General features: G+C 38.3%; 1 protein-coding gene across 1 annotated transcript in view; it reads left to right on the forward strand.

Annotated features, from left to right (window-relative positions):
• Window positions 1-2,707: 2,707 nt before the first annotated feature.
• Window positions 2,708-17,804, forward strand: part of RFX6 (regulatory factor X6) — a 35,620-nt gene continuing 20,523 nt past the window's right edge. Inside the window, exons 1-5 of the mRNA XM_009562244.2 lie at window positions 2,708-2,907; window positions 4,494-4,617; window positions 6,077-6,138; window positions 13,770-13,847; window positions 16,889-16,916. Of these exons, the coding sequence (XP_009560539.2) occupies window positions 2,708-2,907; window positions 4,494-4,617; window positions 6,077-6,138; window positions 13,770-13,847; window positions 16,889-16,916 (492 nt within the window). The remainder of the gene's footprint in view (window positions 2,908-4,493; window positions 4,618-6,076; window positions 6,139-13,769; window positions 13,848-16,888; window positions 16,917-17,804) is intronic.

The following is a 17,804-nucleotide window of genomic DNA, read 5'->3' on the forward strand; positions in this document are numbered from 1 at the left end:
TGCCAATTATTTCATACAGAACCTTTTTAAAATTATGTGAGTTTATTAAAGAGCACTGTCTGTCCCCTGTCAGAGGGAAAAATATTTTATATTTAATTTATTTTATGTATTTAAAAATCTCTTATTTCTATTAATTACTGAGTAGATATATTTTCTCATGTATTGGCACTGGATGATGTACCTGTTCTGCGTGCTGTAAATATCACGTGTTTACTTAGGAGCACTGGCCTATTCCCTTTCTTCACCACTGCAAACATAAGTGTAATCTCATAGTAAGATGGTAACACCATACAATCACCACTGGCTTTGAAAGAACAAGTAGGGCACCGTTTGTATGAGCCAGAAAAGGTTATTAGGTCCAAGGAGAACTTCAGTTTACAGAAAAAGCTCTTAAAATAATCATTAGTTTTAGGTAAAGCTAATTAAATCAGTGCCTGACCCTCAGAAGGGACAGGAAGAGACTACAAATTGTTATCTCAGGGAGAGGTGAGGGGAAACTGCTCCCTGGACCAGACCCCTCACTCGTTAATACATATGTTGATGACAGGTAGAATTAGCATCACTGAGGATATTCTGAAATCATAGTAAAGGAGAATCCTGCTCTTCTACAACAGATAACTACATTTAGCTCCATATTACCAAAAAGACAATGGTATATTGGATTTTGTTCACAGAAGATTGAATACAATAATTAGTAGTTGGGAGGTTTTATTATACCATAGAAATACTGATCCTCATGGGCCAAATTCTGAAGTACTTGTGTCAGCAACAAATCAGAGAGGGGTCAGAGGGTCAAATGTGATTTTACTGTAACCTCAAAACAAAGCCACTGAAACGAGAAGCTCAACAGTCTCAGCAAGTTATCCTAGGAACTGATGAACTGATAAAGTCATGTGTGGACCTAGGCATATGGACAAACAGACGTATAACATCCCATATGAAGTAAGAAGGGGACAATGAAGACATGTTCAAATACAGTAACTAATAAGGAAGGAATATATTTTACACAGTTAAGGGAAGCAGTGTAAGTAGAAGAAGCAAAAAGTTCAGGCTAAATGCCATTTTTCACCTAAGACTTTTTTCTGAAGTGCATTGTTCACGCTTACAAGGCAGTTTGGGGGCTTTTGGTGGATATGGGCACAGCTGGGGTTTTGTGAAATATGGTTGTGAAAGCTGATAGCTGGTCTGACAGTGCATCCGTGCAGGACTGGAAGTCATAGCATTCTGCTTCTTCATACTGCTGGTGGGATCAATGACTTGAAGCGCAAAAGCAGACAGGAAGAAAGTGGAAGGAAGAAGGGCCCTTCACAAGCTTTGTGTCTGTCGCAGCTCCACACTACATGATGGATAGAAGAGAACCTCTAACACTCATCTGATGCATCACTTCAGGGCTGCTTACTGCCACAAGCCATAGTACAATTTCCAAGCCCTTACCTGGAGAGACCACAATGCCCAAGATTTTGCTTTTATGAGTATCTATTAAAACAGTTCAAATTGCAGTGACCAAGCTCACTTTCCACCCTACTGACAATTTTGCCCTCTGGAAAAAGCAGGGACCATCTTTCACCCTGGAGGTGTTCAAAGTCAGACTGGATGGAGCCCTGGGCAGCCTGATCTAGTGGGAGGTGTCCCTGCCCATTGCAGGGGGGTTGGAACTGGGTGACGGCCTCAAGCTGCACCAGGCAAGGTTTAGACTGGATATCAGGAAAACATTTTTCACAGAAAGGGTCATCGGGCACTGGCAGAGGCTGCCCAGGGCAGTGGTGGAGTCCCCATCCCTGGAGATGTTTAAAAGACGGGTAGACGAGGTATTCAAAGACATGGTTTAGTGGCAGATAGGATGGGTTGGATTCGAAGATCTAAGAGATCTTTTCCAACCTAATGATTCTACGATTCTATGATCTTGAAGGTCCTTTCCAACCCCGACTGTTCCATGACTCTACGACTGTCCCCACGGCCTCAGCCAGCACTCTGAATCGGGGCAAAGCAAAGACGCGTTTGCCAGATCGCTGCGATTTCTTTGTACAACAACCCACACGTTTGGTTCCAACACGGGCAGACCCGCACTAGGAAACAAGGAAGCTCCGTCAGGAGGGTCCCGCGGCCCTGGGTCTCTCCTCCCCGGCTGCCCGGAGGCTGCGGCGAGGACCGGGGCTCCCCGCGGGCACCTCTCGCCCTTACCCGGAGGGGGCGAGCGCAGCCCCGGCGGCCGAGGCGCTGCTCCAGCGGGAGTTAATCATTAAGCCCCCGTCCCCGCCGCTCCCCGCCGGCTCCCCCGGGGCGCGGGGGCAGCCGCGCAGCCCCCTGGAAAGAGCCGCCGCGCACCCCGGGCGCCCCGCCTCGCCTCCGCCTCTCCCGCCCGAGGCGCGGCAGCCCCGCACCGACCCCGAGCGCCCGCCCCGCGCCGCCGCCTCCCGCGGGCTCGGCGGGGCAGAGCGGGCTCGGAGCATGGCCGGGGCAGCCGAGCCCGAGGGCGCCTTCCTGCAGCTCCCGGCCGCGGGGCGAGGCTTGCTGCCCTTCGCGAGGGACCTGCCGGAGCTGCCCGCCGGCATCAAGGCAGGTACGAGGCTGCAGCGCGCCCGTGTCGCCCCGCGGCCGCTCGGGATGCGCTGGGAAGCGAGGCGGGGCGGGTGCCGCTGCGCGACCCCGCGGGCGGCGCTGCCCGTTCAACGGGAGCCCGCGGCGGGGAAGGTGCCCGGCCGTAACGATGCCCTCGGGCTTCTCTTCTTTGCCCCCGCCCCGGCGCGCAGAAACGCACCTGAGCAGCGGAGCCCTCTCCTCGGAAGAAGAGGATGCGGGTACTCGCGACGGAGCGCTGAAAGCCGCGGAACGGAGCCCGTCTGCGAAGAAGAGCATCACTCAGATGATGAAGGACAAGAAGAAGCAGACGCAGCTCACCCTGCAGTGGTAGGCGAGACCCCGCTGCCAGCCCCCTGCTCCTGGAGCATCCTCAGAGACAGCCTGAGGCTCCCGGAGCATCCTCAGAGACAGCCCCCGCTCCTGGAGCATCCTCGGAGACAGCCAGAGGTGTCCCTCAGGCCCAAAGGGACCCTTCTTGCAAAGCTGAGCCACGAAAAAGGGTCTCTCAGCTCTTTTAGAAGTAGTTGCGATTTGTGGGGTTGTGGAGTGTTGGTTTTTTTTTCCCCCTAGATAAGCTTCGTCTACAAATAAGTGCGCTCACCCCCAACTTTCTGATTTTTTTTTAATTAACAGAGGTTTATCAGCTATTAGAAATCTCTGCCAGAGTGGCACAATATGTGGCTGTTCATGAAATGCAGAAAATCGGTGAAATCTATCAAAAGTGAAGAAATGAAACATTACTTATTGTGAATGGATATCCTTTAAGGCTCTGAATGTTAGATTTTCACTGTCTTATAATGTATTTTTTTACATTACATTGTACCAACTGTAAAAGCCCTAATTTTACTTTGTTTTATCTGGGCAAAACTGAACCAAGTCAGAGGTTAGATTCTACAGACATTAATCAGTAATGTTTCTGCTAAAGCACATTTGAAATTAGGAAGGTTGTTAAACTAAGTGGGAATGCAGACTGCACATCTAGATTTTTTTTCCCTTCTAACTGAAAAATGAGATTAATCCAAATTACCCACTTTCTTAGTCTAGTTTACATCTGACTTCTGAGCATAAATGGTAAGAATTTGATTCTGGCAAGTCAGTGGAAGATTATCCAGTATGCAGTGCTTACTATACTGTATTTTCTTACAGATTTGTATAATTTGAGAACTAAATTTATTGTACATAATTCCAGGAGTAGCAAATAATGTGTAAACGGATAAAGAAAAACCCCAGGAAAGCAGTGGAGTATGCAGCTATTACCAAGAGTTTAGTTCAAGTGAAGCCAGTCAGTTTTTTACTTATGTTCTTAAAATTTTACTTTAATGACCATCACTATCACTTGTATTCTGTAAACTGACGGGGAAGCTACATGAAAATGCACCACCTCCCGAAAAAAAGACAGTTCTTTGGTTTTCAGTAAGGTTTGGTTGGGAAACAGTTTCAGGTCGAGCGTGAAAATTAAAAATCAAAAGTAGGAAGAAAAGAGATGTAAGCCCAGGTGTTGATACAGTGGGACGGAAGATGCACGTTCAAGCCCCTGTTCTATTCAAAGGACAGACTTAAACCCTAATCTTTCATATTGTAGTTAGTGTTCTTATTTTCAGAGCAAGGCTGGCTCTTAGGTGAAGATCATTTAATTATTTATATAAACAAAAAAAAAGTCCGGACAGTGAAAAAGACTCATTAAGAAAAGGGACCTGGCCCCACGTTTTCCATATTCTGCAACTCACCTAAGCACCAAGTGTGGAGTCAGTCCACAGAGTCTGTCTTGTTCATCAGAAACTCGTTTATGTGCTCTTGTGGAATTCTTTAGTAAAATTACAAAAATAGAGGGCAGTACTGCAAACCAGAAGTAAAATAAAATCAGGAGATGTGACTTGTTGCTTCTTACTCTAGCAGTTTCTTTATCTATACAGGCTGGAAGAAAACTACATTGTCTGTGAAGGAGTTTGTTTACCAAGATGCATCCTTTATGCACATTATTTAGACTTCTGCAGAAAAGAGAAGCTGGAACCTGCCTGTGCTGCAACTTTTGGGAAGGTAAAGAGTAAATACCTTCATAATGTGTTCAATGAATTTTTTGACAGAATCATAATTTAGTACATCTGTGTCAAAATTTGTCTCAAACTCACGTTTTCTACTACTACTGTACATGGAAACAAACTAACTGTACTGTTCTGTACGAAGGGATTTAAGAATTAAGCTTTAGGAGAATGAAACTGAAATTCCCTTTGATTTATTATTATTTCATACAAAAAAAAAGGCATTCTCTTTGGAAGATCTTTTTCCATCTTGATGATGATATTAATAGGGTTCTTTCCACAAAACCAGATCTGATATGAAGGACACTTTTAATTATGGTAAAGGTAGTGTAAAGTGAGATGTGACACAAGATGCAGTATAAAAAGGGGAATAAAAACTAATAACACAAAGAGCTCCTAAATGAAATGTTGTTGATTCATCCTCTTTTATACCCTTCCCTACAATTAATCCTGAAATCATTTAATGAAAGGGAGATGTGAACTTTCCAAATTAAATCCTGAGTAGCTAGTGAAACAGGAAACCAAAAATTCTTCAAGGATCATCTTTTTTAAAATACTGGAGATCTAGTAATTTTTCATACATAGCAAAATGCATTAATTTAATGAAATAATAATAATGGATCCAGTCCATCATATGTTCACTTACTGATTTTTTTTATTCTTGAATTGGATTTAATGAGAGTGTGTTTAATTATCGTTAAACAGTTTCAGTGTAATTGAGGAAGACAAGTTTCTATTTAAACATTATTTTTACAGTGATCTATCTGTTAGATGCTTCTGTTAGATCGACCTCTATCGCTGAATTACTTTTTTACTTAATAAACTTTTTACCTTAAGCATCTTTCTTTACAGGAAAAGTAGGATGCTTTTAGGGCATTAATCTCAATCTCAGGAGTCCAATGACAGAAAAGAAACTTCTATAGTGTTTCTGAGAGCATAAATATGTTTAAGACTGTCCAGCACTTTGATAGAGGGGTACACAGAAATACCCGTGAGGCAAATATTTGCTTGCTTTAACCTCCAATCTGGAGGCTGTCAAATAAAAAATAAGTTTATTTTTTGTTGTTTGTCTTTGAAAATAGAATAGCTAGAGGCCACATCTTTCTCTGGTTCTATTTACATCTCTGAAGCAAAAGATGTGGTTCTAATTTAGGGGTCCAAATAGGACAGGATTTTGGAGAATAAACCTAGATTTTATGTTGTAGGAGTGAAAACAGAAAAGAAGAACAGGTAGGAAGGTTTTTCTGGGTGGCAAAACCGGAGGTAAACAGTGAGGTAGATGAGGATGGAAGGACCCCTGAAGTATAAAACATGCTTAATTGTTTATGGCATGACATTGGTGTCTTATAAATATTTATTCACAGGATGCAGATAGGCACTACATTTTTTTTTCCCCATTAATAGATTGCTGAGAAAGTATCCTATGTTACAAACTAATACAGTTATTTTCTCTTCAGACCATTCGACAGAAATTCCCTCTACTTACCACAAGGCGGCTTGGAACCAGGGGCCATTCAAAGTAAGGCACAATTATCTGTATATCCACTTAAAGATATACACATTCTAGGAATTAAGCGCATTTCCATGTCTCCATAATATATATTAGTTGGCAGGGGGGTTTAATCAGATGATAAGCTGTGAGTGGTAACTTTCATGTACATGATGAAACTGATATGGAATTTGAAAACATTACTGCAGGCATAATTTCTAAAATTGAACTGTTTAATCTTCTAAAATTTCTCATTATTTTTACAGAGCTATGCATTTGTTGCAAATATATGTCAAAATTATGTATATATAAAACGTTATATAATACATATATCTTTGTTAGAGCTGTTCTGCTTTCTATAAATATTGTTCAACTTGATTTTATTTGCTTTTTGCAAATCTAACAGCTTTAATTGTGTTCTCTACATAACAATAAGGATTCATTTAAAGACACTTGAAAAAAAGCATTGTCTTAAATTGAGAAGAAAGTATAGTTCTGCTCCTCATTGTGGGTAATTTGCAAAAACTCTGAAAAGTACACAACCTGTAGTGCAGTCATTTAATAAATAATGTATCCAGCTAATTTGTATATTTGTTCTGTGGAATATTAGGCTGTGGGAATAGGTCATAGATAGTTTTGTGTCACCTGTGGTGAAATTTGTATTATTTCTGGTTCTGATACTATGCTTTTGGCCAAGATAAAGTTGTTCTAAAACAATAGCTAACAGTGGTGACAACATATTCCTTTACATTCACCCTCCCTCCTATGTCCCAATACTAAGACTGCTAAAGAAGGACTGATGAATTGTTTCCAATCTGATTTTGAGTTTCAGTAGGGGAATACTACTTTTTAAGAAATGAAAAACTGTTTAGTGTATTGATGTAAGGAATACAGAGAAGTCAAAACAGTGCCCTAAGGTAATGCTGGTGTCAAGCTATGACTTACATAACTCTAGGAAACTTCTGTCTGACACAAATTAAACAGCTCTCTGTGTTGCCTGAAACCAAGACTGGCTCTGAGCTTTTATAAGTATTGTGATTTAACTTGTTATTGCAATTTTTATCAATATCCGGTTTTAAAAAATACTTAAATCTAAATACTATGCCCATGCTATTCTACATAAAATTGGACTACTTAAATAATTTTGTTCTTTTAAAGTGACTCTGCAAAAACTTAATGGGCAGCAGTCCCAAATCAAATTTAGAATTGATCCTTATCTGTGTATTTCTATTGATTTTAAAACAGGTTTCCCTAAAAATAAGACATTTATGAAGAGCAAATTCAGAGCAAATATCTCTCAGAGGAGAGATATTGTGTCCAGCTTTCTGTGTATACACAGAAATTAATCATTTATTGTTAAGGAGATGCATGCCTTGAGTAAGGTTTTTTCTTTTGCTTAAAATCACAAATGTGTTTATGTTCTTACTGAATAAGATTCGTAAAACCACCCTTGAGTTATAGAAAAAAGCACAAAATATTGATGTTTTACTGAAACAAAACTATGCTAAGCATTCTGCTAATGAATAAGCTAGAAAACCAGAATACTGGTGGCAATAGAAGAAATTAAAACATTTGGTTTGCTTAGGAAGCCCTTTATTCTGAACAACTTAGTTTTGAAAGACAAAGTTACTCTTGTCTTTCAGTAATTTACAAGAAAATTCAAAATGAAAGGAGACTGAAAAGCAAAAAAAAAATATACAAGACTAAGTGCTTTGCAATATATCAGGAGTGTTTCAAAGATCAACATGCACTTTTATAATTTTGGGGAGTAGTTTCTTGTTGTTATGCTTGGGTTTTTTTCCTGCCTTAGAAATACATGAGATAGCCAGTCAATTCCACCTTAGCTTTGCTGAAGAATGCATCAGAGATGTCATTTATGAATTTTAGGTTTTATTGCAGTATAAATAAAAGCCGGAAAGAATTTCAATTCCAAATTTTCATAAAGATATTTTATTTCTGGAGTATGTCTCAACTATTTATTTTGAATAATCATTAATAAAAACAACATCCAAAGAAAATAAAGCCTGCATAGAATATTTTTCCCTTTTTAACAGAGGGCAATTCTTGCATAGTTTCTGTCACAGTCTTACAAATTCATAATCCAATGATTATTTTCAGGAGAAAGTACTCAAGCTATATTGTATAGACTAAGAGTGGAACTGAAGTTCCTTTCTCTTTTTGTAGATGACCTATAGATGCTGAATAGGGTTTTTGAGGAGAATTACTGTTGCAAAGGTTATTTATAGGGGAAAAGAAGAATTTCATATATTGTCTGTTGTGAGGAGTATCACCTATGGTTACAGGCAGAAGCTGATGTAGATGTAGTCAGCTTTGCAAACAGACATTTGCTGCTGGTGTGGTGTTCAAGATTTTAGGATATATGGTATTCACAATCTGTACAGGAATATTTGACAACCTACTAATTCATCAATGCTTTTGTTAAGTCTTAATAACCTGACATATTTAGAGAACCACTTTGAAATTATAATTAATTAGATAGCACAAGAGGAAAAGTCTCCCAAATTCTCATTATACTTTTGATCTCATATATCTAATGAATTGATATACAAGATCTAATCAAGATCCAAACTTCCAAAACATATATCACGTGTCTGCATAATTTAAAGCACATTAAGTCAATGTCTACTAAGTAATGGAGTATGTTTCAAATCTGGTTTTTGATATGGGAATCTAGCTACAAAATTAATTGTGTTGGGACAAGTGTTACCATACTCCCCTTTTCTCCATGATATTTAACAGTATTAGCATAGAAATACCTCATGCTCAATATTTCTTCAGAAGATCCCATATCCCTCCTGACCTTGGTGGTATTGTGTGCCATATTTTCATTTGGATTAAGTGTTCTTGAACAATTTCCTCAAGGGAATGAGTCATCAGCAGGTTTTGTTTGAACATCTGGCATCTGTTTCTCCTTACTTTTTTTCATCAGTTTTCCTCAGAGACTTTTCTTCTGCAATTGTCATTTCCACTAAGATACATTTACATTGTTCATGCTGTGCAGAAAAGGACCTTGCAAAAGGCAGAAGTGGCAATATCTCCAGTTTAGAGACGGAATACAGCAGCAAGTAGTCCTCGAGAAGTGACAATATAAATAATAAATTAAAAAAAATTAAATATCTGTCTATCTGCAGTGCTGTGGAACACATTCCTCTCAGAACCACAGACTCACCGAGTAGCAAATTAATTTCTACTCTCACCAAGTAGCCATTAATCACAAATGTCATTTACAGAACTATTTCCATTAAATTATTAAGCAAATTAATGGAGTGTTCATCAGATTCTGTAAAAGACCTCTGAATGTTTTAAGCTGTTTCTGTATGGAACAAAGCTGGGTTACTGACACTAGTAAGAGACACTTCTTATGATTTTTTTTAATCCTGGTAGTGTAGTGATATTGTTTTATTTTTGTTGTTGCTATTATTTTGATATAATGTTAACAGGAACAGTAGTAGTACTAACTGTTCCTGACAGTGAGGTTGCAGTTTTGCTTCAGAGTGTTGATCTTTGTCCAGGGCTCTGCTGAGCCAGATGCTGCAAAAGCATGAAAGGAAAAAAATTACTCTTCTCCAATGGAATAGTTGTTCTTATATTTCAAGGAAAATCTAACTCCCCAGGAATAAAGTACCTTACTGGACACTGCATGCAAACACAGTAATATATTGATAAAGCTAGATTGTAGTCAGAAGAAAGCAAAGAAAATCAGTTGCTTTTCACATCATATTCGAAGTAACAGTAGTTGTTTTTCTCCCACACTGAAATAAGGCCAAGCTCTTTCCAGCATAAATTGGATTTGAGAAAGATATGCTGCTCTAGGGTGTGGCATGGATACAGTGCTAGTTCCTCCTCTAATTCCAAGCAGCATTTGTCATCTCCAGTTGTGGGCAAAAGAGATACTTAAAAATGGGTCTAATAAATCCTAGAGCTTTGATTCTCAGACAGAGTGTCTCTCTGTGTGTTTACATCCAACAACCCATTTGTACATAAGAGTCAATACGAAGACACTAATTGAAATATTTGTCCAAGAAGGTACAACACATTGGACAGAATTTTGTTAACAAAATTAATTCACCTCTCATGCCCATGTAAATCAGTCCAGATTGCTGAATGTAGGGGAAGTCTTCTATATCCTTGCCGAGTGGGAGAAGACTCAGCACAATCAATACAGCAAATTGCTCTTAAATTAATATTTCATAAACAACAGCTGTTTGTGTAGCAGGTTTTGAATCTACCTTTTTGCATAGGTAATATAGAACATACTGTGATCACTGCTAGAATTCAATTGTCATGTTCATTGCGTATAAATTATCAGCTATTCAGGAAAACTTACATTTTGCTCAGTTCATACACACAGAAGACTGTTTGAGCTCAAGTTACAATTTAATTTCTTTGTAGACTTTGATCAATGATGAATCTTAGCTTTTATCCATCATGCCTGAAAACTATTATCTTATTTATTAGGAGTGATTTAGTGGGTTAATAAAACTGATATGGCAGCTGGCCCTGTGATAACAAGTTATTGCAACTCCCTGAACAGCTTAAGCCTATCATTTCCTTATCAGCTATCATTTGTGTCAGTGTATGCTAAAATCAGGGCTACTAGTTGCATAGGAACATATGTTACAACAAACCACTGAAATTAAAAGAGGAAGGCAGTTCAGTTTGTTTTTTAAAAAGCTTGTTAATGAAATTGAGAATAAGTTCCTTATGATGACTGATTTCATCATAAGTACAGCATAGTGAAATGCATATATACTGTGTATACACATAGAAATACACATGAGAAAGAAAGATGGTACCTGAAGTTGTAGGTTCAAGAAGTTATCAGAGCATCTGGGATGGTTTTACTACTCTCAGCAAGGACTCCAAAATAAACTATGTAGCTAATGATTTTGGCTTGTAAGAGAATAAAAAATCTTTATACCTTACTACTCTATGAAGTACTCCAGACAGAGCTTGAAAAGTATGGATTATATTTTTTTTAATTGCTTGTGTGTCATGAGTGGAAAGCTGTGTTTTTTAGAAGTGAAAATTCAGCTACACAAGTCGCTGAATGGAGTTAGAATAATTGTTATGCTTTTAAGGCATACTGAATAAGTACCAAAAATATCTCTTCTCCATATAAAAAAATGTGGCAATGGTAAATTCTGATATCTTGGGGCATTCCCAAGTGGGGACAAGCATTTTTGCATACCACTGGAAACCTGATAATCCAAATAATACAACGGTTCCGATCTCTAGCCCAAATGTGTTAATATTGAATTAGATATCTAATAATCTAGATATTGTATTCTAATTTTGTAAAGAAGTAATGCTTTTCCTTGGGCTCTGGCCCACTCCAACTTAGCAGGAGGAAATTCCAAATTTGTAGTGGAAGTGTAAAGTTTTAGTTTTAGAATCTAAAAAATGGCATGTGATTGAACCTGGGAGATCTAGGGTGTTAGAATGAGATGTAGACAATTGCTTACCTACATGGCCAATTACAAATGTGCAGGTACCACTGTTAAAGAAGCAGTCACAGCTCTATTTTGTTTGGGGTTTTTTTGTTTGAGGTTTTTCTTTGTCCTGTTCAATGCACAACCTTTGCAATGTCAAGACTAAGTAAATGCTGTTATTTCCCCACACATATATATTTTCAATACGTCTTGTGTCACATCTGAAATTACTTTATGCTTACAAAAGAAGAAAAAATGTTCATGCCTTTAGAATTTGTATCAGAACTCTGTCAAATATTAGAAATTTCTAGACTCAAATCTTTGGCTCAGATCTATCTGTTTAATACTCCTCAACCAAAAGCAGTGGTCGACTTTAATTCACAACAGAGGTAACACAGTATTGTGTGTGAAACAGAGGACAACTGTCTAGCATTCTGACATTTAATGAAAGATCCCATTGGCATCCTAAACCACCTTGAAGAGCCACTTCGTTTTGATCAGCCAACTCTTACTTTAATGGATTAAGAAGGAAACTGTTATGAGCAGATGGTCCTATGTCTGAGCTTCTGAGTATTAACACATTTAAATATAGTGAATTCACCACCTCACTTTGCCTCACTTACAAGGCAAGAAAACCAGCAGTAAACAGATGTGAGAAACTTTTTGGCCTCCTTATGGGTCACCAGGTACCACTGCAATCTAGTGGTAGGCAGATTCATCAGTTTCAGACAAATAATAAAATCTATAATGTTTAACAGAAGCCCATTTCTTGGCTGTAAAATCTTGAATGCATACAACAGGTCATTCAGAAACAGAATGACAATTTCAGCTGAATTTTCTGAGCTCCCTACGCCAAGCAAAGATATCACCCTAATGAACATTTTCTTAAATATCCTTTGTATATAATGCATTTAGACAACTTTGTAAATATAAAGCATTTGAGGGTTTTTCCTTATCTGTGGCTGTCCCATGCAAGAACAAACAGTAAGATTGTGATTATTTATTTTTTTTTTTAATAAACATCACCCGGAACAGCAGAGATGAGCGGAAAGCTGTCGTCTATGTGTTTTGAGCTATTTGCTGGGGGCTTTGTGTCTGTAAGTGCATTTCTGCAAGCTTTTGGGGCATTCATGTGAAACTGATGCAATGCGTGGCAAAGCCTTACCTCTGTATTAGGCTCAGTTACATGTGATGTACTTCAACTACAAGTGTTACTTTGGAGGAGTTCAGTTAGACCAGCTGCCATGGTGTTTTCAAGTTAACTCCAGTAAAAAACAAATGATCTTGAGTGCACTGTCCGTAACATTGCTAGACAAATTTTGTTGAACACAATCAGTTTTTAAATCTGAAGAGTGGAATTTATAAAACAGGGCCTATCACCTTTGATAGATGAACTCAAGCAAACTTTGCTATGACTAGTAAAGAAATAGCTGCCCCCAGCTTGCTCTCCTGCCCTTCTCATGAAGGTCACTTCTTTTGTAGCAAAATCCTTGGCAGAGCAATAAGTTACCTACTGCATAGCTTTTTTTTTTTTTTTTTGTCGTCATCAACTTACCCTTTTTAATGTTTTTGGTTTAAATGTTGGGCTCAGTTCTGCAGAGGCTGAGCAGTAGGCACGTTCCTTCTTCAAGCTCTGTTTGGGAGCAGTAATCTCCAGGAGAGCACCAAGGGAGACAAATGTGTGTAAGAACTGCTTAAGCAGCTAAATAATTCAGCAGAGTCAGTCAGTCTACAGCCGGAGAGAATGAATGAATGAATGACTTGTTAGCACTTTTAGTCGTATAATGGCCTAACACTAATTTATAGTAACTCTGGCGAGTTATTTTCAAGTGAAGAGCGCCTTATGGGACTGTATAAATATCTCAGTGATAAGCGTGATAAAAGAAACCTGGAAATTCAAACCCAGCACCCTTTCAGCAAAGTAAAATGAAAGAGAATGTACATTAGGGAAGAGATGTTACTAGATTTACTATTCCAGTTACATTCTCGTAAGAATGTGTTTTAAATTTAAAGAGAATCATAGCCCTGAATTTTGGATAAGATCATGACAATACTGTTTTCTATGAGACCAGATTTTGTTCCATGTCAGTGAAAGGAATTGGTAGACACTGTTAAGAAAAGTGTTCAGAAAGTATTGGAAATTAATTTGACAGTTTGCTTTACTTGATGCATCACTCATAAACTCTCCTTTTTTTTTTTTTCCTATAGATACCACTATTATGGAATTGGCATTAAAGAAAGCAGCGCATACTACCATTCTGTGTATTCTGGAAAAGGCTTAACCAGGTACAAAAGCAACTTCTGAAACTTAGTCAATGAAGGTCTAACTTTAACCTTCCCTTAGGAAAGTAGTTGTAGGACACTAATTTTGTTGATATCAAAACTAGTATTGCTACATATCTCAGTGTCTGGCATTCCTAGATATAAGTAGCAGTTTGCTCCCTAAGGACATAGATTTTGTTTTAAGAGGTTGATCTAGATCTTTTACTAGGGTCTTCCAGCATGGCCCCATGGCTGGCAGTGTAGAGCTGCAGAGGATTTGTTAAGTTTGACTGAGGCAGCAAAACACCATTTCCAGAACACCAGTCTCATTTTGTTTGCTTGTGTGTCACCCTCTGAGTTCTTTCCCCAGGACAGCTTCCCATTATGAAACATCTGGAGAGTGGTGTGAAGCTGGCACCTGTGGGCAGGAGGGAGGGGTCAGTGTAGATTAATATTTACAGGTCCTTTGACTGGCTAATATCAGTTTAAACCTAACCCAGGAAGCTCTAATTATATTTATTTAAGGGACAGCTAGCAAGATCAATACGTTACGATAGCTGCCTGTTGGTTTGCCAAAGATTAATAGTTCGTAAAACAAATGTCTCTGTTCACATATGGCTTGAATGATGGCTTTCATTGTCTACAGCAGTGTACCTGTATAAGTGGGGACTGAGAAAGGAAAGGAATAAATGAGTTTATAATTACAAATAGAAAATTCAGCTGCTGGCAGATTTAGGATATATCCAAAGAGATATATCCAAGCAATAAGACAAGTCTAAAAATTGAGGGTAATGTTGCTAATGATGCTTATAAGGAGAGATCTCTCCACTGCACAACTTAAATTATAATAGATTGGAATATGCCATTTCCTGTTGAGTAGTTAACCACAGCTGTGGAGAGGCTGCTGGTACACAGTGAGATGAGGTTCTTTCATAGTACAGAATTATCTTGAACAAATTGCACATTTAATTGACTAAAAGATAGTTATTTTCATTTAAGGGAATGTAATCACTCATAGTATTCAGCTTTATGTCAGCCAGTGCCTTTTTTAATGTAAAGCTCTATGCTTGTACAATCCAGCAGCAATGAATGTAAAGAAAGTGGAGGTTCTGCAAAGTTCCTTACAGCTGGATTTCCAACAGTATAGATGGCATAGATACTGTCCTAGATTTTCAGGGCTACTTACTAGGTTAGCTAGCGAGGAACCTTTTCTTTGTGTTAGGACTTGTGCTGTCATGAGTGAGATGTTGAATATTCAGGGTTCAGCAGTCAAATTGCCTCCCTAGCTGATTTAAACCAGACGTTCAAAAGCTCATTTTTTTCACAGTCTGGGCCATCACTATGTTTGGATTTGTCTGTGTGAAGAGAATGACGCAGTAGTCTGGGGTTAAGAACAAACTTTTGGGTGAGGAAAAAGTCAAGCAGTGTAAGGATTCAAATTTGAGAGTACATCTCCCAGTTGGTGGCTGCTGCATGTAATGATCCATCATAAAAGCTGTCCTTTGTCTGTTCTGGTAGGTGAGCTACAAAAATAGTTCCTGGACCAACCTTGGGGCAGACATAGGCAGGGAAAATGCATGAGTTTAAAATAGCATCAGATCGCACCATGTCTGTGCACTAATACAGATGTATGGAAGCCTTTACCTAAGGCTTGCATGCTTGATGGCAGCTTGTAAAAAGATTAGAAGGGGCAATGGACCTCAGTTTAGTTGCCCAAATGCAGGCCTCTACTGCTATTTCAAACTTAATTAGCATTCATGTATTAATATTTAGGTAATAGAGCTGAGTACAATAGCCTTTAAATGCAGGCTTGCAGATGTCTGAATCCTTAATTTCCACTGTAAATTTGACCTCCTGGTTCCTTTAAATATTAAGCCTTGCACTGTGAAAGGACCATACCTAACACCAAAAATTGTTAGTATCCACAGCACTGTGTGAGGAGGGTAGCTTTAATTAGCAATTAGGTCTCTGGAGGAGCAATGTTAGCAGATGCTGCCTTGCATTTTTGCTGCACGTTCTATGTACGTTTTGCTGCATGTGTAGAAATCTACAGTCCAAAACAATCACATCAAGCTATGAAGCTAATTAGCTCAACATTGTAATCAACTGAGTGGTGCTTTCTTTCATACTCATCCATCAACAGCCAAGGGAGCTCTGTAGGTTACATATACTGGATCATCATGTGATGGGAAACGTCAAGCATCTGTGCCTGGCCTGGGCAGGAGGAATTCCATAACCTCTCAGCCACTGGTTTTCTGTCCTCCACATCGCAACATCATGAAACCAAAATATTGCCACTAGTAATTATAAGACTTTGTGTTACACGTAGTGTCTTGTCAGTTGGCAGCAGAACAAGAAATAAGAATAATCAGACATTTACTATTAGAATGATCCATTAGAATCTCCGTCATTACATGTTCTCTAATTTATTTTTTATAATTTACAATGCGTACTTTCTAATGTCTACACTGAAGAGTTGCCCGATAATCCAGTGACTTCATTAGGAATCTCTCAACTGAACTCCTAATAGGACATTCACAATACTGCAACACAGTTTTGACAGTTAATGCATCTTTGATCTCAGAAATGCATTTCACCCACATCAAGATATACTGTGGTGAGGAAGAATGGAAAATAACTATGATTTCTTCATTTTCCTGAGAAGTGTAAATTCTAGATATAGTTTTTTTAAACTGAATTTACTCAGCTGCATGAAAACCTTTACACATTTCCTGGTAAAGACCTTATGAATTTGCACCTGAATTGCAAAAATCCAAAGAAAGAACTGAAACAGGGTTATATACTTTACTGTTTGGTCAATGATCTGAATCTTCATGTTTTCAGAGATATCGTTAGGTTACTTGATATCCTCAGACACTTGCAAAACAATGGAAGAGGTTAAGAAAAAAGCATGATTTTTATTGTAACTACATTTGGACAAAATTGATCATTTTTCTATTTGATCTATTTTGTATATCTATTTCATATGTATATATATACAAATTCAAAAAAAATTTGAATAAGTTCTGCTTATAAAAAATAATCAAATGTGTTTATTTTCAAAGGTTCTCTGGTAGCAAGTTGAAGAATGAGGTAAGTGCTGTAGTCTCTTTCCTTTCACTTCTATTATAATCATACCTATTGTGTGACCTGTGGTTTTTTTCATGTTCATGTTTTGATGAAGCTGAACTCTTCTAAGTGTTCAAAGGAAATTAAGATCGAAAGGCACCTTCTGGGCTTCATGTTCCAATCCCATTGTCTATAAACACAGAGGTTCATAATACATCCTCTTAAGCAAAAGATCAAACTCTATCTTGTTTTTTTGCATCCATTGCTTTTGCAGGGGGGCTTTTTCAGAATTCCATTTGTCTAATTGGAAGCCAAAAAATGTTTTTTTTTAAATAAACTGTATTTTACACCTCCTGGTTAAGATTGTTTTTCTCTATTTTTTTGCTCTTCATGACATTTTCCTGTGATGTCTTTTTGCTGCTTTTGCTTACTATATGAAACAATCAGAAACTTTATAGCCTTTCACTGTACTTGTTCTAATTTGAATATTTTTACAGAAAAAAAAATCATAAATTCTTGTAAGTGGCATGTCTCCAGTTTGTATTGGTGATACCCCTTCTGATGAACCTTAGAACTGTGTATGGTTTTTGTTTGTTTGTTTTCCTACAAGTAACCTACATTTTCACTACTGTATACTATGCTATAGTCACTGTTATTCTTGTCATATTTGTACTAGAAAAATATGGATTATTTTACATTAAAGGCTAAGGATTGCTCCCAGGATTGTTATTTACCACTGAGTTCAACTAGCATGGAATAGTCTGTGTCCATATTATTAAATTCCTGAACCTACAAAACAACGTAGGCGCATCTCAGCCACATTACAGTTGAAGCATGTCTAGAAATTGTTTGGGACACTTCTAATGGGCGTGGGCCTGAAGAATGCCAGGGACCATTCCAAATGACACTGTT

The sequence above is a fragment of the Cuculus canorus genome, chromosome 3, assembly GCF_017976375.1.
Source record: "Cuculus canorus isolate bCucCan1 chromosome 3, bCucCan1.pri, whole genome shotgun sequence".
Lineage (NCBI taxonomy): Eukaryota > Metazoa > Chordata > Aves > Cuculiformes > Cuculidae > Cuculus > Cuculus canorus.